The 23,764-nt window shown below is 45.1% G+C and overlaps 1 protein-coding gene across 5 annotated transcripts in view; it reads right to left on the reverse strand.

Annotated features, from left to right (window-relative positions):
• Positions 1-23,764, reverse strand: part of LOC139563112 (transcriptional enhancer factor TEF-1-like) — a 64,608-nt gene that overhangs the window by 20,906 nt on the left and 19,938 nt on the right. For all 5 annotated transcript variants that reach the window (XM_071381404.1, XM_071381403.1, XM_071381402.1 and 2 more), the window contains exons 3-4: positions 21,395-21,490; positions 20,684-20,936 (exon numbers count right to left, since the gene is read on the reverse strand). In XM_071381404.1, coding sequence (XP_071237505.1) covers positions 20,684-20,885 — 202 coding nt within the window. In that variant the 5' untranslated portion in view covers positions 20,886-20,936; positions 21,395-21,490. The remainder of the gene's footprint in view (positions 1-20,683; positions 20,937-21,394; positions 21,491-23,764) is intronic.

The raw sequence follows: 23,764 nt of genomic DNA on the forward strand, positions 1-23,764 counted from the left end.
AAGTTACCCCTGTTGAGAGTTCTAATTCAATGTTTTAAAGTCCGGCCTTTTCATTTCACTGGAACCTAAGCAGTGCCAGATGACTTTCTTGCTCCCTCTCTCTCTTTCCTTTTCATTCACACTTTTCAAGTACAGTTGTGTTTTTAATTTCCTCTTTTAAAAGCACATAACATAATTGGAAACAATTGGCATTGGATCAAACAAGCTTTTCAATGCCATGAACGTTTTTACTTAACTAAAGTGAAAGAAGTAATTAAATTCATACAAATGAGAACAATCAATTCAAAACAGATTAGCAGATTATTTCAATGAGAATCAACAGATTACTATGCCCTAAACAGTGAGAACCAATAGCATTCAGGGAGTTGAAAGTTGTTGTGAATCAAGATAGACCCTTTTCTCCACATGAACATCAGGGTCCCAGCTCTGCTTCATCACACATGCTTATTTCAACTCTGTGGGAGGTAAGAGTCGGAGCTGACATGAGCTGTTCATCTTATTTAGTGAGGTATATGACTGGGATGAATTATTACCCCTAAAGACTCTGCAGCAGCCTGTTTTCCTCCACTATCTGTCAACATGTTGGCTAACACCTTCTCCCAACGCAAGACCAGACTTTTACGCTGGCCTGGCTCCTCTGCATCTCTCCTTCAGAGGTTTCCTGCTGGACAAAAGTAACCCTGCATCGTAACCGATGATGCCCTGGGCATCCGCCTGAGTTACAGAGCGCTGGAAGGGAATTGCTGAGGGGGAAGCTCTCAATCTTTGGGAGTTGGGACCATCGTTTGGGAGTTGGGACCACGATTTCATTTTCACTCAGGTTGACGGGTGGATAGTTGTGCCCCACTGGAGGAAAATAGGGAAAGTCATGGCGAGGGGATGGGGGTTGACTGAGGGAGTTAACTCTTGAAGGAGGGTTCTTGTTGTCACTCAAAGCAGCAGGAAAAGGATTAGATATTTATGGTGTGATCCCCAGAGTAGAGTCATGCTAATAGGCATGCTCTGTGGATTCCTTCCCCCCGGTAAGAATGGTCTCCTCTGAATCTCAATAACCCTGAAGGTCCTGGGCCATATCAATGGCACTCAAACCACAGCACCACAAAGAGCCAGTTGGTCCACTCTTCCTGGGATTGTCCCCCAGAGCTGATTCTTCATTCAGTCAGAAATCTAATTTGGCCCTGAGCATCCTTCCTCCCTGGGAGGATCCTGGAACAGCCTCACCCTGGTCCCTAGCCCTGCTGGGTGTTACAATAGTAGTAAAGAATATAGTCACAGTCCACTCAAGCCTGACCACAGGAATGCACTTTTTCTGCCCCTGCAATCAAAAATCAAATCAAATGTTATTTGTCACGAGTCGAATACAACGGGTGTAGACTTAACCGTGGAAAACTTGCTTACGAGCCCTTCCCAACGATACAGAGTTAAAAAATTATCATAAAAAAAAAAAAGTAACACAAGTGGAATAAAATACACAAGACTGGATCTATATACAGGGAGTACCAGTACCAGATCAATGTGGATCTATATACAGGGAGTACCAGTACCAGATCAATGTGGAGCTATATACAGGGAGTACCAGTACCAGATCAATGTGGAGCTATATACAGGGAGTACCAGTACCAGATCAATGTGGAGCTATATACAGGGAGTACCAGTACCAGATCAATGTGGATCTATATACAGGGAGTACCAGTACCAGATCAATGTGGATCTATATACAGGGAGTACCAGTACCAGATCAATGTGGAGCTATATACAGGGAGTACCAGTACCAGATCAATGTGGAGCTATATACAAGAAGTACCAGTACCAGATCAATGTGGATCTATATACAGGGAGTACCAGTACCAGATCAATGTGGAGCTATATACAGGGAGTACCAGTACCAGATCAATGTGGAGCTATATACAGGAAGTACCAGTACCAGATCAATGTGGATCTATATACAGGAAGTACCAGTACCAGATCAATGTGGACCTATATACAGGGAGTACCAGTACCAGATCAATGTGGAGCTATATACAGGGAGTACCAGTACCAGATCAATGTGGAGCTATATACAGGGAGTACCAGTACCAGATCAATGTGGAGCTATATACAGGGAGTACCAGTACCAGATCAATGTGGAGCTATATACAGGGAGTACCAGTACCAGATCAATGTGGAGCTATATACAGGGAGTACCAGTACCAGATCAATGTGGAGCTATATACAGGGAGTACCAGTACCAGATGAGGTATTTGAGGTAGATATGTACATGAAGGAAGGGTAAAGTGACTAGGCATCAGGATAGATAATAATACAAGTTAAATTGTGTGTGTGTGTGTGTGTGTAGTGAATGTGAATGCTTGTGGGTTTTGTGTGAGAGTGTCAGTGTCAGTGTAGTGAGTGTGTATATATTGTGTATATATAGTCTTGTGAGTGTTCATAGAGTAAGTGCAAGATAGGGTCAGTGCAGATAGTCCCGGTAACCATTAATGAACTATTTAGCAGTCTTAAGGCTTGGGGGTAGAAGCTGTCTCGGAGCCTGTTGGTCCGAGAGCCGATGCTCCGGTAACGTTTGCCGGACGGTAAGGGTGTACAAACACACTTTTAATTCAATATGTGGTGGATGACCTGCTGCTTAGGCCTATTAGCTGCCATGGTTCCTACAGCAGCACCACTTCTTTCGTGGTTTGAAACATCTAAGGTATGAAGTTATTGTAGCACATAACACATTCCACCATTAAACTGTACATTTTTTTTGAGTGAGACTGCAGTAGTCTATGAGGTTAACTGGCCTAGCTGGAAAGTCCCCCCCACTCCCTCGCTCTATCCCTCCCTGGACTATTGGGGTTTACACAGCTGCTGTGTCTGCTTGCTCCTAGCTCCCATCCAAAACCCCCCTACCGCCAGCCCCCACACTGCCTCTACCCCACCCCACTCATACCCCCTCTGGTGCTGCTGGAGCCTGCTTCCCCAAAAAAATAACAGACTCCCAGCTTATTTACAACTCCTCCACTTTCCCTAGGCATATTCTGACAATGTTCCATCACACTACTTTGAGTAACATTAGCATTACTCAGAGTTGAACACCCTCTTTAGTAATAATTTCCTCTGAACTTCATAGTCTTTCTCAACGTTTCAAAAATCCCCACTGTGTCATTTTTTGTTGAGCGCTCCAAATCCTTTCTACCTTGAATGAGTCCTTTTGGATGTTTTTCTTGGTAAGCCCTTCTCATCATTTATATGTCTTGACTCTCTCTCCTCTTCCGTTCTCATCACATTACTGCCTCTGTATTTAAACTAATCACTGTTAACAAAGCTTCCATCATTAGCTGCTCTATGAAAAGCAGAGAAGCTGAGTCTTGCAGGGGATACAGTATATTGATGTTTGAGTTGAAGTTAGTTCATCCCACATGTGTAGACCACATGTCCTTCTGCTTCAGCCCGTATTCTAAAGTATCCTGCTACGTATGAGTGGTGAGTGACACTGGGGAAAGACAGGTGGTGCTGTGGCCTGACTATTGTCACCTGCCAGGAGAACAGCAGTGTTAGAGCCTCATCTGAAGAACGGAATGAGATAGATCTGGGTCATGTGGCCATAATATCCACTGAATATATATGGTATGAGATATTAATTTAGTTTGAAAATGGTGCTGACCCTCCAGAACTTGAACTCAGCCCAGACATACATGTTCTCACCCATGGCAGTGATGAGATATATTTCTCCAGAGGGTGAGCTGGTCAATTATATAAGTATAAGTGAGCTTGATGTGCATAAATTTGCCATTGATCACGCACCCAGAGGCCATTGTAAACGAAGCATCTCCACTGGCATATCAATGAAAAGATAATTAAATCTGAAAAGGCCCCAAAGCAATACACCCGCATATGATAAACATTGGAATAATTTAGGTTATGGTGTATTAAACGTTTTAACTGCCTTGGTTACGTCCTTTGAGTGGTAATAACAACGCTTTGCTGAAGGTTTTTTTCCTCCTTTTCAAGGCGCTCATTTCCTGTAGCAGCACTTTTGTTTAATGCAGGCACAACCACAGTCACATCTGGCCCTGCGGTGGGCGATGATGTCAATGGATGTTGAGACCGTGCTGGGCCTGGCTCCATGTCAACCAGCGGTGCGCTCCCTCATGTGGTTTTAACTCTCTCCTCTTAGTAGGACAACGGGACACGCCTTGAACAGCACAGGGGGCAACCTCTCGCCCACACGCCCCGCCCCCACCAAACATATCTATCATTCGTTTTCATTACAATGTAATTTTCTCAAGTGTCACAATTTTCTCAAGTGTCACCAAAAGGAACCACCAATGTGATTTCGCCCAGGCTTAACCTGAATTAGACCTGTGAAAGCTTAACATGCTGTAAGATGTTAGGGCACTGCTCAGTCATTATCTCAACCCAATATTTAGAGCATTGTGCTGTAGGAAACTACTGGGTAAAGCACCTATTACACATTCTCCAGTCTCAAAACATTCATTTGTAAGTCAAGGAGCACTACAGGGGACTTTCTCAAACCAGAGAAAGTGCTTCCTTCCCTCTCTCTCTCTCTCTCTCTCTCTCTCTCTCTCTCTCTCTCTCTCTCTCTCTCTCTCTCTCTCTCTCTCTCTCTCTCCCTCCCCCCCCCCCCCCCCTCCTAAAGACACAGGCATCTATGTAAGTATTGATTACATGAATGCTTGTCAATGTAAATGGCTTGACAGTTTTCCTGTCTGGGCAGAGTAAGAGCAGCATTGATCCTTTTCCATTGGGTTTCCTGTCCCAGAATGCAGTGTGGGCCAGAGGCCAGCCTCTCTCTCTATGTGGATGGAGTAGCAGGTTCAGACAATAGGCCTGACTTCCTTGTCATCCCTGATAGATGACTCAGGGGTCTCAGGCTGACATTAGCATTAAAATAGACTAAACCAACAATCTGGAGGCATTCAGCAGGAGGGTCCCTGGCTGGGTCAGGGTGTGGGTAGAGGAGGCATAGAGCCTTTAACTTGACAAGAACAGTGGCACACTGAGAAACATCGCTTGCCAAGAGGAGAACCTGTCACTAACAATAAAGGAGACTTGTGGCCTGGAAAATGAACAGGTGACAGACAATGGTGTCCTACGTTTGGCTGTCCGTTTCAAGTAACCTACATTTGAATATGTACAAAATAATTTTAAAAAATGACGTAACAATAGCCCAGTTGTATAATCATTAAACATTATCACACTGCAAAAGTATGTTGTTTGTATTGGTGTTAATTGTACAAAAACAATTGTTGCTGAGCTGCCAAGGTGAACAAAACAATAGGTCTGTCCTTTGAGCGAGAGGCTAGCTGAAACAATTCCAGTGCTTCTAAAAATAAAGCTTTGAAGTTGCTAAGATCCTGCAGGTGTTTCCCCATGAAGGTGTGGCTCAAAGAAACTCCCTCCCCTCTTCCTCCTCCCCCTTTTCTTCAAATCTCTGCTCTCTCATCAGTAATAATTAGGGTCAGAGGGAGAGGGGGCTCAGCCCCTTATGCCAGTGAAATCCATTTAGAAAGAGGATAACGTCTGTTGATCCCAGCATTTGACTCCAGCCAACCAGCTACTTATTAGGGTGGCTTAACCCCCCCCCCCCCCGTATTTAAAGCATGGGGCCCTAAGAAAGACTTCAAGGCCAAAGTTGGCACGTCGACGTTCACACACACTCGGGCCATTCTTAGGGTCACAATAGTTTACCCCACCCCCCATGATGACAGACACACACGTCCCACCTATCCGTCCTGGCTTTTACAAACTGAAAGTTTAAGCCTATATATCTTCCAGAGAGGCTGTCTCTGCGTGCGTCCATCTGCCTCCTGCTGAGAGGGAAAGGTCACACGCAAACACACGTATACACATCCTCTACATTCTACTCACTCAGCTTGCTTTAATAATCCATCGCATGGTGCCATGCTGCTGGGTAAGAGGAAAAAAGGATTAATAAAGACCATATGTTCGTTTATTTGCACAAAAGGTTTTCAAGAATGTTTTTAGGAATTATTTTAAGTGAAACATAGTAAGGGATTCTGATTTGTCATCTGCAATCTGTACATTCATTGTATCCTCCACCCAAAATTCCACAATCCATGATTTGACTATTTGATTTGTAGAGCCTGCTGTGTGCCTGTGTAAATGTAGGGCAGGCTCCTTAATGTCTCTGAGAGAAAAAATAGAACATCAGTGGCTGTTTGCTTTCGGCTCTGACCTCGGCCCCAAAACTCAACATGGGTATTTCTCATTCATACAGTGACAGATCACAACAATTCAGAGCTCATTTGAAACAGAAAAAATAAAATAATGAAACCAATCCATGAGGGCACTCATGTAACACTGAAGAAGACATGTGGTTGGTTTGAATAGTCATTAACTTCTCTAGGATAGGGGGCAGCATTTTCACATTTGGATGAAAAGCGTGCCCAGAGTAAACTGCCTCCTACTCAGTCCCAGATGCTAATATATGCATATTATTATTAGCATTGGATAGAAAACACTCTGAAGTTTCTGAAACTGTTTGAATCATGTCTGTGACTATAACAGAACTTATTTGGCAGGCAAAACCCTGAGAACAAACCATTCAGAATTCTTTTTTTTAGGTCACTCTCTTTTCAATGGGTTTTCATTGGGAATCCAGATTTCTAAGGGACCTTCCTGCAGTTCCTATCGCTTCCACTGGATGTCAACAGTCTTTAGAAATTGGTTGAGGTTTTTCTTTTGAGAAATGAAGAAGTAGCCATGTTCCGAATGAGGCTCCAGTGAAGTGTACTGTTTGTTAGAGGCGCGTGACCAGAAAGCATGCTACACATTGTTTTCCTCCGGTATTGAATACAGATCATCCCGTCTTTAATTTTATTGATTATTTACGTTAAAAAATACCTAAAGTTGTATTACAAAAGTAGTTTGAAATGTTTGGACAAAGCTTACAGGTAACTTTTGAGATATTTTGTAGTCACGTTGTGCAAGTTGGAACCGGTGTTTTTCTGGATCAAGCGCGCCAAATAAATGGACATTTTGGATATATATCGACGGAATTAATTGAACAAAAGGACCATTTGTGATGTTTATGGGACATATTGGAGTGCCAACAGAAGAAGCTCGTCAAAGGTAAGGCATGAATTATATCTTTATTTCTGTGTTTTGTGTTTTGTGTCGCGCCGGGAGGGTTGAAATATGATGGTCTGTGATTGTTAGCTGGGGTGCTATCCTCAGATAATAGCATTGTTTGCTTTCGCCGTAAAGCATTTTTGAAATCTGACACGTTGGCTGGATTCACAACAAGTGTAGCTTTAATTTGGCATATTAAATGTGTGATTTCATGAAAGTAAAATTTGTATAGTAATCTTTTGGAATTTGGCGCTCTGTATTTTCACTGGATGTTGGCCAGGTGGGACGCTACCGTCCCACATATCCCAGAGAGATTAAGTAATGTGTCCCCTCTTCAGGACTTCTCAAACAGGCCGGTGTGGCAGACAGAAACCACAGAGATTCATATCACCCATTTACAAAACACGAATGCCCTCGAATAACTCACTAAACTCACATATGGTTTTACACGAACAGATTATGTTTTTAAGATGATGTTTACATAATATCATGTTTAACATTAAAAATGCCATATAAAATTAGCTCCACAAACAAAAAGGCAAAATCCAGTCCACTTTCAAAGACAGATATAATGATGTTCCCAATCTCCTACATAACCTTTAGCATACAATGTGAAATGATAGAAAGTAACATTCAAATGTAATAACATGATTGTCATTTTAGAAACAGGCCTACTATTACTCAAAACTATTACTCAAATACATTTACAGTATTTCTCTAAAAACGATGTGCTAGTAATCTGTTGCAGACGAATACGTTGCAAAACTACCATAAACATATATTTTAAATACTTCTGTCTAAAATGTATTTATCTATGAGAAGATAAGATCTTATATTTGCTGAAGTATAATCTCATTTTCTCTTAGATACACTATGATTTCAAGTGATTCATCTATCCCATTTCTGCAGTTTGTTCATTTGTGGTTTCTAATGTGAGGACTTTGCTGATTGGTTGAGAAAATAGAAGCAGTTCTTTCTGATGATTAGGGCTACAAAGGGTGAGCTCTTCTATGGAACGGCTAGGCTATATTTGTGGTCTTAAGCAAACAAAGAACAAACAGAGCAGCAGACCCCAAACCTGAGTAATGTTTCTCATTCAGTCATTGAGACATCCAACAATATCCGCTACTTAATCATTGTCGTGTGATATAACTGTTGTTCTACAGTGAGTAACAGCATGGTATGCAACCAGGATCTACAAGCATTCAGTGGTAATAGACCATCACTTTCACCCGCAGAAAGTGGCCAGCTGAATAGGTTTCGCCAAGTTCTCGCGACTCCTGATACACATCCATAATTCAACCCAGTGGAGGTCGGTGCTCACAGACACTCAAAGGCACTGTGTTTAGTCTTCAGGCCTGATTAATGGATAAAAAGTCTCATTCGGTGGCTGGAAATCTGACTGCTGATCAATTAATATCTCCTTATAATGTCTTTGTATGTAATTAATACCTCTTTAAAAATCTATTTATATCTGCCAACACCAAAAAGAAATCAATACTTAACTTTAACTGACCTTAAAGTGGGGTAAAAGCCCAGTGAGTGGTTGAGGTAATGAGTCAGGTTAACCATGAGAGATTAAAGGTGGCGTATTTTCTCTCAAGCTAACGGGACATCAGATATCAACAGGTTACTGACCCGGGTCTTCATGGAGACACAGAGAGGATTACACCAGCTAACCTCTGCTAAATGGCGACTGTGTTTCGGACAGGGGCGAGGAGTTAGGGGCGCCACCCATCACTCAGTGGCCCTGGCCGGCTCTACGTCCTCTCTCCCTGACCTGTCCTGCTTAGGCGAGCCTGCGGCTGAGGCCTACTCCCCCCTCTCAGAGCAATACATGCGCTCACCGGGGACCAATTAACGCAACCAGCACTCGTCTAAATCACTCTATCAATTAGAAGCCACTGAGTATATCATCACATACATTACTGCAGAGGCAGGCCTGGCCGTTGGGTCGGGGTGTGTCTTTCAGGAGTAGTGGGGGAGGAGGAGAGAGAGAAGGACAGAGGGATTAAATAAACAACCAGGGAGTCAGGCTACAGTTGGACTGGCTGCTGGACTAATCTGTGAGGGCAGCGGTAATTAGGAGTCCCCTGTGGAACTCGTAGCGGAGCGCGGCCGATGTGTGAACATGACGCTGGCTGGCAGGCAGGGAGGCACCCCCAACCACCCCCTCACAGGGTTAAATCAATATTTTCAATCTCTCAGGATCAATCCGGCATCTGAACACAAAGAAAAACCTGTTAGCGGCGACCAATATGTGTAAATGAAAAGCCCAACTTTGTGGCCCTGATGTGGTCTGCCTCTCCTTCTCCCTGTTTGCTTCTCTTTAACTCACACAGGTTGAAAGTAAAAACCTTATCTCTCAAAGTTGTGAGGGAATGCTATCATTTTCCAACAGAGAAATCGCACACAATCCTCTCTGTCAAGGCTGTAACAGTCTGACAGCTCCAATCAGTCTGGAAGAGATAGCTGCCTGTGATACAGACCAAACACGATAGTAAATGATAGTAAATGATAGTAAACGTGCCCAATGTGATAATTTCTCTGCTGTTGAGATGTGAGTATAGAAGTCTTCTAAGAGCAGCTCCTTTGTCTGCAAAAACACTGTGCAGTATTGGCAAGGTTAGCATATCTCCTACCTGTTCTTCATGATCCTCTTCATGAACAGACTTACAGTTTCTACATTTGAGAATCCTATAGGCTTTACCTTGGACATGCAATCACAGGCTTCAACATCTGCTGCCAACATTAAATGACAGGCTTTAGGAGCACTGGTTGAAAAATATAGAGGTACAGTACAGATTCCATTCTTACATTGATCACACAGAATGGTTTCATCAGTGTAGAATGGTTGGTCTCATCAGTAGAAAGGGTTTCATAAATATAAAATGGTGCCATCATCAGTGTTAAACTGATGCTATACATGAATGGAGAGCATAAGACACTGCAACTTTAAGAAGCCCAGAGTTCCAGGTTTTTACTCAAACAAAAGCAGCCAATTGGGAGCGTGCAACCTGAAACCAGCCCAGCTCTAAAGAGACTCACACAGGCTTCCCTGCTGGGACACACCCCATAAAGTCCCCGACACACACAGGCAGCAGAATATTCCCTACTAACCTAACCCTGCTCTCGCATGCAAACATTTCCTGAAAAAACGTTGAGCAAACCTCGCCATGGTCAAATCACAACTGAGCACACTGTAACCCTCTGTAGTCTCTCTTCCCTGCAGGTCAGGAATTACATGGCATCTTTAGAAAGCGCTCTTTCTTCTCTTGTTAGAACAGGATGGGACTTGAAAATCTGATTGTGTCCTTTATATGGGAAAAACAAACATTGTATTTTGTACAATCATTTAATGATAAAAACAGCCTCAGTGTTGATCATTTTAGGACACAGAGGTCCGTGTTTATGTGTGTGCGCTTGTGCGTGAGTGCGTGTGTGTGTGTGTGTGTGTGTGTGTGTGTGTGTGTGTGTGTGTGTGTGTGTGTGTGTGTGTGTGTGTGTGTGTGTGTGTTTACATGCATGTATGTGTGTCTGCTTTGTCTGTGTATAAATGTGTCTGGGTTCTCACAGTCTCTAAGAAAACCATCTGAGATTCCATGGTACATTCCATTCTGATGAGGAGCCTGTGTCTGGACATTGATAAACCAACTGAGGTCCTGACCTACAAAAGACAAACTGAGACTGCTGTTCATAACAGACATACCAGCTACTGTATGCTGATGGATTTACATAATATACCGAAAGGTCCCTAAATGTCACGAAACAAATCCAGCGGAAAGAGATTTACAAGGATTTTCCTTCATCCAACCCTGACATATGGATACACCAAAAGTATCCTCAATATTCATAAACGTTGCATGCTATCTCAAATCAAATCAAAATCGAATCTCTGTTCCTATTTCTGCGTCTGCGAGTAAGCCGCCTCTTTAGCACTATTTAAGCTCCTGCCAATAGCATCCCGTCACCCACTGGTCAACAAATAACAACAACAAGAGTCCAGGGGCCATTGTTCTGGCTGAGCAGCCAAGCGTGGTGCAATCCCCCAACAGCCTGGGGCTGGTTAACGCAGCAGGCAGGCAGGAGACAGGAATCTACGACAAGTGCCAACATGCCATGCTTGGTCACACCTCACACACAGGGTCACTTCAATAACAACACAGGTTAACACGGGGGTCTACATGCTGGGGAGACCCCTACTAAAAATAACAGTACTGATCATAAAAAAAGCGGAGAATCTCGATGAAAATCCATTCGAATGTAAACTGATTACATTACGATTACATAAGCGATATGAAAACCAGTTGAAATATAACCCGACCTGTTTCTATCACCTGTCCACATACTTTTCGAGCTGGGCGTATTGAACGAACACACACACACACACGTCTCTCTCTTCATTGCCACGGGCACAAAACAACAACAGGTGCAGGCAAGCAGCAGCAGGATTGTCAGCGTTGAGCTTGGTTTAAAGTGACAGCACAAAGAGCACATATAAAAGGTACCCTCCTCGAATTTTAGAGGCTGAAATGTCATGTGAGTCTCGTTATACTGCAACAATCTCCCTTTGAAAATCCGACAGAATTTTAAGGAGCAGACAATTGGAAGCGTTGTCCCTGAGAGTAAACTAAATATACTGTAGTGAGTGGGGCAGGGCAGACGACAAACAGAGAGACGGGCAGATAGAAGCTGAAACATCTTTACTGACTGACCCAGAATGACTACATAACTTGGTGTGTCAACCTATGAACTCATGACCTTTAAACCTTTACATTATTCAACACAACCCCTTGCTAGTCTCACAATGCCAACATCCAGTCCATCCAGACTAAACTCAGATAACACTTCAAGAGTTCCTCTTATCAGGAGACAAAATATAATATAATTGGAATTTTTTCTTCATGTGTGTAAAAACACAGCAGTGCTCCATTGCCACAATGGCTCAGGAACAAAGAGGGGATTATTGTGGAGGTGTCTGATGCCTCTCCGGCCTGAAGTTCCGCAGACTCCAATCTGTGTGAATGCAGGTGACTCAGGGAGCCTGAGCTGATCCCAGAATTCCTCATTATCCGCCCAGCGGGGGATCTCAGGTCCGCTCGCTGTCTCTGGAAGCACTGCAGGGCCGGCGAGGCGGGCCCCAGAGGAGCACAGAGCTGGGCCATCGGGGGTGAGCCAGGTCTGCTCATTATGCCTAACTCATCCTTGGCATCCCTGCAAACCAAGTGCCACTTAGTGCCCATAGGAGGGGCATGGGTCGGCCCACTGATGAGATGACAGAGCACACAGCATAGCATTAATGGGAAAGCTTTGTTTCAAAAAAAGAAGGACAAAGGCATACGTGGACTGTATGTGGACTGATAGTGTCGCCAATCTCCAGAATCGTATGTAAAGCCCTGTCTTACCTGTACCTTAGTCATCAAGTTGAAATGACAGAAAGCCGTAACATTTTCCACCTCTAAACTCAACAGATGCAGTGTGGTGACTGACCAGGGTCAGATAGGGCCCAATCAGACAGCCTCCAAGAGCAGAGCACCTCTGAGTTCCCCAGACAGATGGTCGTTTCACACATCATAATCATTACTGTTGCCACGGCTTCACTGCTCCAACACAAACATATTGTGATATTTAGACTGGTTTATGATAGCTGTGCCAGTGCTTTGTCTATATTGATGTAAAGTGGAATCATTTGCTGTGGTATGTAACACACACACCAGAGGAGTTAAACAGCTCTGCTATGGAACACAAGAATTAGATACAGCCATCCTCTGAAAGTGATGGGTGTAAAATACAAGAAATGGGACTATAGGCAACACCTGGGGAAAATGAATGAATTCAGATTTTATTTGCCAGCAGTAAAATGGGAAATATTCACTCACTTGTAATGCAAGGCAAGCGTGTAAATGCAAATACACAGTGAATACATTCATAATGTGGCGCATGTCATTTCATGCGTCAACCTTATTTCTGGGCTGAGTTAAATAGAGGTTTGCACAGCAGGTGAATTATGTAAGCAGCAGTGTTAGGGGCCACAGCCACTTTCTCACTGGGCTTTTCATGATCCTCTCATCAGCCAGCCCAGGGCCAGGGCCAGGCTCTGCCTACCATGCAGCTGTGCTGTTGTTCACCCCAGTCACAATTAACCTCTGAGACTGGGCACGGCGCCAGCCCCGATGAGACTCAGGGCACCAGAAAGCTCTTCAGGTAAACACCGCCACGATAGGCTAAGAAGCCGAAATTAGACATTGTTTTGAACCAAGAGGCAGTTGCTATAGAGACTGTTGCTAATTAACTGCACTCGGCCCGGGGGTACCAAAGGGCTTAAGGGCACTAAGGACGGTTCCTCTTGTGATGAGCTTTATGCACGGTACCCAGTACTATCCCCAGGGTCTCTCATCACCAAAATACCTGCGTCTCCACCCCCCACCTGTCACAGATGCCATGAGAGGGGTGGTGGTGGTCTGTCTGTCTGTCTGTCCATCAGGACACAACTCTGTGGACCAGGATTACAAGGCTGTGTGAGGGGAGATGTTCTATGGTTAGCAGGGCCCGGCTCGCCCTCTTAAAACACAAATCACTGTGGCATTTCAGACCAATCAATGCCCTCCATCAGCACTGAAGACCACTTCATGGCTTTCTCATCATCTCTGGTGGCATTCTGAAGTGTTGCCCTGCGAGCTAGAGGACCTCACTAATGGAAATCTGTAGCATGCAGGGAGAAACAGACACATATCTAACATCGTAAACAAAACGCTTCAGTTTTTCTCTGGGAAATGCAACAGGTCAGTATGTCTAAAGATGAGGCTCTTGCTGGTAAATCTGCTTTCACAGGGGCTACCTCTAGAGATATCCCCTTTGTTCTCTGTTTTTTAAAGAATGACACCGGCATCATACAGATATCCCAACAATTCATGATTGGTGAGAAAGGAAGGTGTGAGATTCCTGAGGGAGATGAAGAGGCTGGGTTGTGAGATTCCTCTGGGCTCTCCAGTCAGACACAGTGTCTCCTGTGAGACAACATTGCCTCATTGAGAGCTGCATCTCTCCACAGTGTACAACACAACTACCCTCTAGTTGGCATTCTTCTAATAATAATAATATAATTTCAATATTTGATAATTATTTACATTTTTGTGCAAATATTATTTCTTAATAAAACAATAACATTTGAGTGAAATTATTTTGGTAAAATTGATTGAGGGTAAGATGTTTGATGTTTCTTACCATTTCCTTAATTACAGTTATTATATGTAAACAAACACTATACCCAGGTTTTTAAAAATCAAAACAGTCCCAGTAAAAAGGCAGCCTATTTTCCATACTGGGCAGTGCTACAGTCCTCTTAATGGCTCAGTGAGTATTAGTGGGGTCACAGTTCACACTATGATGGGTTTGGCACTAGGACCCAGCAACAGAACAGAACAGAACAGCTAGCCTTGCCCCCAGAAAAAGCCCACTAACACACTGAGACCAGTTCCAATCTGCTCCCCTCCCCGCCCGCCCGCCTCACAGTCCCACCAAACTTTGTGTTAGTTAGGCACTGAAAGAAGACCACGTTCCCCCTCCTCCCTAGCCCCCTGAAAAAAACTAAAACAAATCTTCCTCTACACACTGTCTTTCAAAAGCTCTTTCACACAGCTGAACACTGGCACTCGACCCAGTCTGTTTCCAAGGCACAACAAACAACTTTCTATAGAGCTTTCATGTGCAGCATGTAAGCTTGTTGTCTTCACATCTTTGGATCCATTGGCCATTGTGCTGCAGAAAAGCAATTGAATTATGCAGCATGAAAATGAAGAGTGTTACTCACATAATACATTGTCCATTAACACATCCCTTGATAAACTTCAGTGGTACTTGAAGCATTACTTCAATATAAGAAGGATCATCCCACTAGATTTACACACCTACGCAGGTTGCCTCCAGAACAGCCTGACTTCTTTGGGGTATGACATGCTGTGGTGTTCGATCGTTGCTCAATTGGTATCAAGGGACCTAATGTGTGCCAGGAAAACATTCCCCACACCAGTACACCACTACCACCAGCCTGTACTGTTGACACCAGGCAAAGTCGCTTAGGTCACTAGTTTTTTTGCCCATTCTAATGTTCAATCAAACAGTAACTGAATCCCTTGATGCCTGTCTGCCTGCTTTATATAGCAAGCCACGGCCAAGTGACTCATTGTCTGTAGGAGCGAACCATTTCTGTGAACAAAGTTGCGTACCTAATAAACTGACAACTGGGTGTATACATATCACTTCCGGGTTGGAGCGAGCGGTCGCATTTCGCACTTCGCTCCGCAGGTAGTATAACTTTTCATTACATTTCATTATAGTACAACGGTTTGATTTGTCTGATCTTAGCAATTTCTTCTTAGCTAGCTACATAGCCGTCTTTGTATCAAAGATAATTGCGTAATTATCGTAATTCGTCGTCCTAACGTAGTCAACACTGCTATCTGGCCAGCAGCTAGCCAACGTCCACCGTCTACCGAATAGCAGCACTGTAGAAACTATTACACTCAACGGAACGACTTGATTAGTGTAGTGTTAGCTAGCTACATAGTTGTCTTTGCTGTCTTCGTATCCAATATAATTGTGTAGTTTAGAGTGTGTAGTTTTAGAGTGATTATCTTAATTTACCGAGGTTAGCTAGCCAGCTATTTGTCGTCCTAAACGTAGGAAACACTGCTAGCTAGCCAACAGCTAGCCAACGTCTACCGAATAGCAGCACTGTAGAAACTATTACATTCAACGGAACGACTTGATTAGCGTAGTGTTAGCTAGCTACATAGTTGTCTTTGCTGTCAAGATAATTGTGTAGTTTTTGAGTAATTGTCGAGGTTACCTAGCCAGTTACCGAGGCTACCTAGCCAGCTACACTTTCAAACTAAGTCAACAACGCAGCCACTGCTAGCTAGCCTACTTCAGCAGCACTGTATCATTTTTAGTCAATAAGATTTCTTGCAACGTAAGTTTAACTTTCTGAACATTCGAGACGTGTAGTCCACTTGTCATTCCAATCTCCTTTGCATTAGCGTAGCCTCTTCTGTAGCCTGTCAACTATGTGTCTGTCTTTCCCTCTTCTCTCCTCTCTGCACAGACCATACAAACGCTTCACACCGCGTGGCCGCTGCCTGGTGGTCCCAGCGCGCACGACCCACGTGGAGTTCCAGGTCTCCGGCAGCCTCTGGAACTGCCGATCTGCGGCCAACAAGGCAGAGTTCATCTCAGCCTATGCTTCCCTCCAGTCCCTCGACTTCTTGGCACTGACGGAAACATGGATTACCACAGATAACACTGCTACTCCTACTGCTCTCTCCTCGTCTGCCCACGTGTTCTCGCACACCCTGAGAGCTTCTGGTCAGCGGGGTGGTGGCACTGGGATCCTCATCTCTCCCAAGTGGACATTCTCTCTTTCTCCCCTGACCCATCTGTCTATCGCCTCCTTTGAATTCCATGCTGTCACAGTTACCAGCCCTTTCAAGCTTAACATCCTTATCATTTATCGCCCCCCAGGTTCCCTTGGAGAGTTCATCAATGAGCTTGACGCCTTGATAAGCTCCTTTCCTGAGGATGGCTCACCTCTCACAGTTCTGGGTGACTTTAACCTCCCCACGTCTACCTTTGACTCATTCCTCTCTGCCTCCTTCTTTCCACTCCTCTCCTCTTTTGACCTCACCCTCTCACCTTCCCCCCCTACTCACAAGGCAGGCAATACGCTTGACCTCATCTTTACTAGATGCTGTTCTTCCACTAATCTCATTGCAACTCCCCTCCAAGTCTCTGACCACTACCTTGTATCCTTTTCCCTCTCGCTCTCATCCAACACTTCCCACACTGCCACTACTTGGATGGTATCGCGCCGTCCCAACCTTCGCTCTCTCTCCCCCGCTACTCTCTCCTCTTCCATCCTATCATCTCTTCCCCCTGCTCAAACCTTCTCCAACCTATCTCCTGATTCTGCCTCCTCAACCCTCCTCTCCTCCCTTTCTACATCCTTTGACTCTCTATGTCCCCTATCCTCCAGGCCGGCTCGGTCCTCCCCTCCTGCTCCGTGGCTCGACGACTCATTGCGAGCTCACAGAACAGGGCTCCGGGCAGCCGAGCGGAAATGGAGGAAAACTCGCCTCCCTGCGGACCTGGCATCCTTTCACTCCCTCCTCTCTACATTCTCCTCTTCTGTCTCTGCTGCTAAAGCCACTTTCTACCACTCTAAATTCCAAGCATCTGCCTCTAACCCTAGGAAGCTCTTTGCCACCTTCTCCTCCCTCCTGAATCCTCCTCCCCCTCCCCCCCCTCCTCCCTCTCTGCGGATGACTTCGTCAACCATTTTGAAAAGAAGGTCGACGACATCCGATCCTCGTTTGCTAAGTCAAACGACACCGCTGGTTCTGCTCACACTGTCCTACCCTGTGCTTTGACCTCTTTCTCCCCTCTCTCTCCAGATGAAATCTCGCGTCTTGTGACGGCCGGCCGCCCAACAACCTGCCCGCTTGACCCTATCCCCTCCTCTCTTCTCCAGACCATTTCCGGAGACCTTCTCCCTTACCTCACCTCGCTCATCAACTCATCCTTGACCGCTGGCTACGTCCCTTCCGCCTTCAAGAGAGCGAGAGTTGCACCCCTTCTGAAAAAACCTACACTCAATCCCTCTGATGTCAACAACTACAGACCAGTATCCCTTCTTTCTTTTCTCTCCAAAACTCTTGAACGTGCCGTCCTTGGCCAGCTCTCCTGCTATCTCTCTCAGAATGACCTTCTTGATCCAAATCAGTCAGGTTTCAAGACTAGTCATTCAACTGAGACTGCTCTTCTCTGTGTCACGGAGGCGCTCCGCACTGCTAAAGCTAACTCTCTCTCCTCTGCTCTCATCCTTCTAGACCTATCGGCTGCCTTTGATACTGTGAACCATCAGATCCTCCTCTCCACCCTCTCCGAGTTGGGCATCTCCGGCGCGGCCCACGCTTGGATTGCGTCCTACCTGACAGGTCGCTCCTACCAGGTGGCGTGGCGAGAATCTGTCTCCGCACCACGTGCTCTCACCACTGGTGTCCCCCAGGGCTCTGTTCTAGGCCCTCTCCTATTCTCGCTATACACCAAGTCACTTGGCTCTGTCATATCCTCACATGGTCTCTCCTATCATTGCTATGCAGACGACACACAATTAATCTTCTCCTTTCCCCCTTCTGATAACCAGGTGGCGAATCGCATCTCTGCATGTCTGGCAGACATATCAGTGTGGATGACGGATCACCACCTCAAGCTGAACCTCGGCAAGACGGAGCTGCTCTTCCTCCCGGGGAAGGACTGCCCGTTCCATGATCTTGCCATCACGGTTGACAACTCCATTGTGTCCTCCTCCCAGAGCGCTAAGAACCTTGGCGTGATCCTGGACAACACCCTGTCGTTCTCAACCAACATCAAGGCGGTGACCCGTTCCTGTAGGATCATGCTCTACAACATTCGCAGAGTACGACCCTGCCTCACACAGGAAGCGGCGCAGGTCCTAATCCAGGCACTTGTCATCTCCCGTCTGGATTACTGCAACTCGCTGTTGGCTGGCCTCCCTGCCTGTGCCATTAAACCCCTACAACTCATCCAGAACGCCGCAGCCCGTCTGGTGTTCAACCTTCCCAAGTTCTCTCACGTCACCCCGCTCCTCCGCTCTCTCCACTGGCTTCCAGTTGAAGCTCGCATCCGCTACAAGACCATGGTGCTTGCCTACGGAGCTGTGAGGGGAACGGCACCTCCGTACCTTCAGGCTCTGATCAGGCCCTACACCCAAACAAGGGCACTGCGTTCATCCACCTCTGGCCTGCTCGCCTCCCTACCTCTGAGGAAGTACAGCTCCCGCTCAGCCCAGTCAAAACTGTTCGCTGCTCTGGCACCCCAATGGTGGAACAAACTCCCCCACGACGCCAGGTCAGCGGAATCAATCACCACCTTCCGGAGACACCTGAAACCCCACCTCTTTAAGGAATACCTAGGATAGGATAAAGTAATCCTTCTAACCCCCCCCCCCCCCCTTAGACCTTAGAGTTAGATGCACTATTGTAAAGTGGTTGTTCCACTGGACATCATAAGGTGAATGCACCAACTTGTAAGTCGCTCTGGATAAGAGCGTCTGCTAAATGACTTAAATGTAAAATGTAAATGTATATTTCCGTAAAAATATTTCACTGTGGGTGGCTGACAGCTCTGGCTCAGGGCACAGTGAAAGGCTAGTCCGGGGAGACAGTGGATTGTGCTGGTGAGTATATATGCAACCGGATACCCAGCACATCTGGTATGGTTGACCTTCGCTCAATCCCCCCGATCTCAGGCAGGTCAAAGTACATTCAATACCCCCAATAACACAAGCACTGACGGAATAGCTGTAAACACCACTCTGCATGGCACTTCCCTTTACACAGCACTGAAAACAAACAGAGCTCCAGACAATGGATTTTCATGTAAATGAATAACCTTGAATCAGCTATTATCATATTCTTTATGCATCAGCAGAGCCAGCAAAGGCCTATCAATTCTCCCAAGGTTTGCATTTGACACAAAACATGCTGTGTTATGTTAAATGCTGTTTTGTTGAATTTGAAATGGTAGAAGTACCTGAGCTAAAATATAACTGTCTGGTGGTGGCCATTAAACAAACTGCATTCAGTAAGGTGTTAAATCTCTCCTCCAAATTGAACTTTTATTTCACCTAATTTGATCTCTTATCGGAGAGAAGAATGCGTCCAACCAAAAACGAGACTGGCATGTCCAGTCTGCACTAGTGAGTCTTGTCCTTAGCGTTAATCATTTAAAACTTGCTAGGCAAACCTATTTGTTATGCTCTAATCCTGAGCAGGGGGAGTGTGAGTGAGTTCCTTTGGCACTCCCATTCTGCTTGAAGGAGAGAGGAGGTGGTGCTGGGGTGGTGAGCTGGTTGGTCGTGTGGTCTGAAGCCTCTTTCTACCGGCAGCTGAGGGGGCTTCGCTGCGACTCCTAGACTTTACATTTGGTTTGGCCGGAGGGGTCACATGACAGCTGCAAACGAACACCCGAGGGGCTTTCTGCTTTCACTTGACACTGACAGGCTGTGAGAGAGTCCAACACGGCAGAAATAAAATATTCCCTCTTTCCATGACATCACCCAGCCAGGGATGGGGGAGGGGGGACACAGCTGGTGGCAGCCGCAGTACCATCTGCCCCTGACTAATAGTTAATGCTGCTTTACTTATAGAATCCTACTTCTGCAGAGAAGGGACATTAATGTATGGCCACAGCCAGGGAGGCCTGCAAGTCCCAGAAATGAATTCCTGATTGACATTTTCACTCCCAGTCTATTGTTTCCCACTTGTGCGGTCCCTTTATCAACACTGAATCTCTCTGAAAATCTTCATAAGTCACTTAGGACACTTTTTAAGGTCCCATTCCAAGATTATTTGAATGTGTAATGATGATATGCAATTGGTTTTAAAAGTGAAATGTTGTGACTAACATCTTAAAAAATGTATGTAAAAAATCGTCATGTATAATTACAAAGGAGGGTATCCTCGCCCTTCCTCCCACGTACCAACCCACATCCCTGATCCCATGTACTCACCGTACATCTTTCCCTCATCAGATAGAATGATCTTCCTGCGCCCACAGGGGGGATAGATGGCCAGCGCCTCCTGAAAGCTCTGCTCAATGTCGGGGCTCCACACCCCCTCGGCGTCATTGTCCAGGGGCTTGTCTGCCGAGTCGCTCATCCTCTCCATGTCCTCGGCAGGGCTCTCGCTGCCGCTCCAGCTGCTGGGGTCCATGGTGGTGCTTGGGATCTCCAAGCCGAAGCCTGGAGCACAGTAGGGAGAGATCTGGAATTCCCAAATAAACAAACACAAGCCACCCGTCACTCTCCACAGCACAGGCATCTGCCTCCAAGACGATAACACACTGCTCATGGCCACTGGTCAATAGTGTGGTGAGCCAAACAGGAGAGGATTCTTGGCCTTGCTATCTACCTATGATGTTAGGATGACTGTTGTACAGTTTTACTAGATGCCATGGAAGGGACTGAAACATTGCTTTATGCTAGTTTTTGTACAACATTTTAAATGGTACTATTGAAAATACTTAATGTTAGCTCCCATTTAAAACAAATATATGTGATGGAGGTCACATGTAGCTACTTCATCATAGGATACATTTTTAGCTTGTTGTAGTAGATTCACCTCCTTTACTTTCCAAAATAGATAAGCAGGCAAATAAAAATACAAGACTGCAGATATAAAATATATAATAAGAGCATAACCCTAAAACATATCTAGCGCACCTGGTATCTCCTGCACAGAAGCAGTTGAAGCCTTTATACCAGCTGTCAGGACTGTCAAATAGACTCTTAAATCTGGATGAAATTCATGTAGGAGATCTGTAAAAAAAGAAATAGAGAAGCCCACTCAAGAAAGGACGCAGCCATATCTGTACCACTTCAAATTTCAAACTGAAGAAATATCCCCTGTCCTCTTTGTTCAAGGAAAGAGTCTATTTTCCACATTGTGAATTCCCTTGACATAGAACATTCCATTGTGAGGTTCCTCAATTTTCTTTGCATTTATGCTGTGTAAACAACCTGCTCTGAATTAGAGCCCCATTAAAAACTCATTCAAACTGCTGGATTGTAAGCGCAGAAGGAGGAAATCACATTTAACATTTAACATTAAGTGCTTCTACACCTGCATTGCTTGCTGTTTGGGGTTTTAGGCTGGGTTTCTGTACAGCACTTTGTGACATCAGCTGATGTAAGAAGGGCTTTATAAATACATCTGATTGAAATTTGATTAGAGGGAGAAAAGTACCTAAACTGAAAGTGTCCATCTCTCCTTAATCAAAACTATTGTCCACAAAGTGACTCATAAAAAAGCAATGTAGGTTCTAATGTATTGCTGTAGACAATCATGCTGAGTTGAATTTTAACGGTGAAAATCACAATTGGGGAGTTCATTCGGTGGATGTTTTTGTAGCCCTTCACTCTAGCACTCCCCCACCCCCACCATCCCACTACCCAGTCTCCCTCCCTATCCTCCCCTCTCGGTCCACCGTCTCTAGCCCTATCCTCCTCTCCCCTTCCAGACGACCGCTCCCTCTCTAGGCAAGATTCTATTCAAGCAGCACAAGCTGCTGTGAAGTGGGACTAGCAGCATATGCTTCTTCTAGAATGTCGGTTTGTGAGGGGGGAGAGGGGGGATGGGAGCAAGCTGTTTGGGAGAAAAAAAACTCCCAGAGAGCGGAGGGAGCGTTTACTGAATTCCGTTTTTGTGAGCTGACTGCTGACACTGCAGAACTTACTCACAGACTGATGAGGGAGGGGGAAAACAGCCCATTTCGACCACTAAATGGCTTGGCTTCTCCAGCCTTGCTCCCCCCACCCAGACTGAATAATAAACTACACCGGTAATCACTTCCAGCACGGTCATGATTTTAATACTTGATCTCAAGCAAGATTTTTTCTTTACTTCTTCAACAAGTGAAATGGCTGTGAATGCTCTTTCCAGGGGTTCAACATTCAGAGAGAGAGAAAAATATATTTATAGAGAGAGAAAAGAGAGAGCGAGAGAGAGAGAAAAGAGAGAGACAGAGAAAAGAGAGAGAAAGAGAGAGAAAAGAGAGAGAGAGAAAAGAGAGAGAAAAGAGAGAGAGCGAGAAACGTGAGAGAGCGAACGTGAGTGTCTGGACAAAAAGAGGGAAACAACACTGACATTTGGAGGGGTGTTTAGTGAGCTCATGGCCATGTTCATCCCACAATGGGCTGATGTTTCCCCGCTCTTCTACAGGTGGTTTCCCCTGACGCGCCACACCAGGAAATGAATACTGTTACACTGAAGCGTGCAATGAATTATTGAATCCACCACCCCACCCCCGTCCAACAACAAAACAAAAACTGAGCTCTCAACCACGACTAGCATTTACCACTAGGGAAGGGCAGCAGAAATCCTTGGCCTATAATATTGCTACATGAAAAGAATAGAGCAGAAAATATTTGGGGTATAAAGATGGAGGGGTAGGGGTGGAGGGGTAATACATAACATTGAAATGGTATAATAGAACCTGGTAGGCTAATTAATTCCTTGGTACTCTTAATTAATTTAGTTAATATAACCAATATAAATAAGTATTTTCTCTCTCCTCCATCCATTGCTGAGGATGGTGTGCAGCCGCATCTGCTGCAGGATTACTCTGAGGGGGGAAACAGCAGTACACACTCCATGCCATGTAATCACAAAGAGTTTAAAAGACTGGGGCAGCAAAGGGGCTCAAGAGTACCTCTCTTGGCCAGTAGAAGCACCCACATCGTACAGCTGGCAGATCTACAGTAAGTCAATGCTATTTACAAATGCATTTACTTAGTGGCAGTTACAATGTGATATAATCAATGTTCGCATTATTCTTTGGTGATAACTACACATTTCTCTTGTTATTGGTACGTTTATTGCCACCATTCGCCAAAGTAAATTCAATAGAATAATACATTGTCAAGGGCGTTATTTCCCACCAAGACACCACAGCCAGAAGCACTCTACAGTATGTCCCCTGAATGAATGACTTTACCCTAACACTGTCATTAGCACGCTGTAGTCTATTAACCTGAACAAGTGTTAGAGAACAACAGATAAATCTATTGAGTTAAAACAGCTTAATCACTGGG

Source organism: Salvelinus alpinus, chromosome 33, assembly GCF_045679555.1.
Source record: "Salvelinus alpinus chromosome 33, SLU_Salpinus.1, whole genome shotgun sequence".
Classification (NCBI taxonomy): domain Eukaryota; kingdom Metazoa; phylum Chordata; class Actinopteri; order Salmoniformes; family Salmonidae; genus Salvelinus; species Salvelinus alpinus.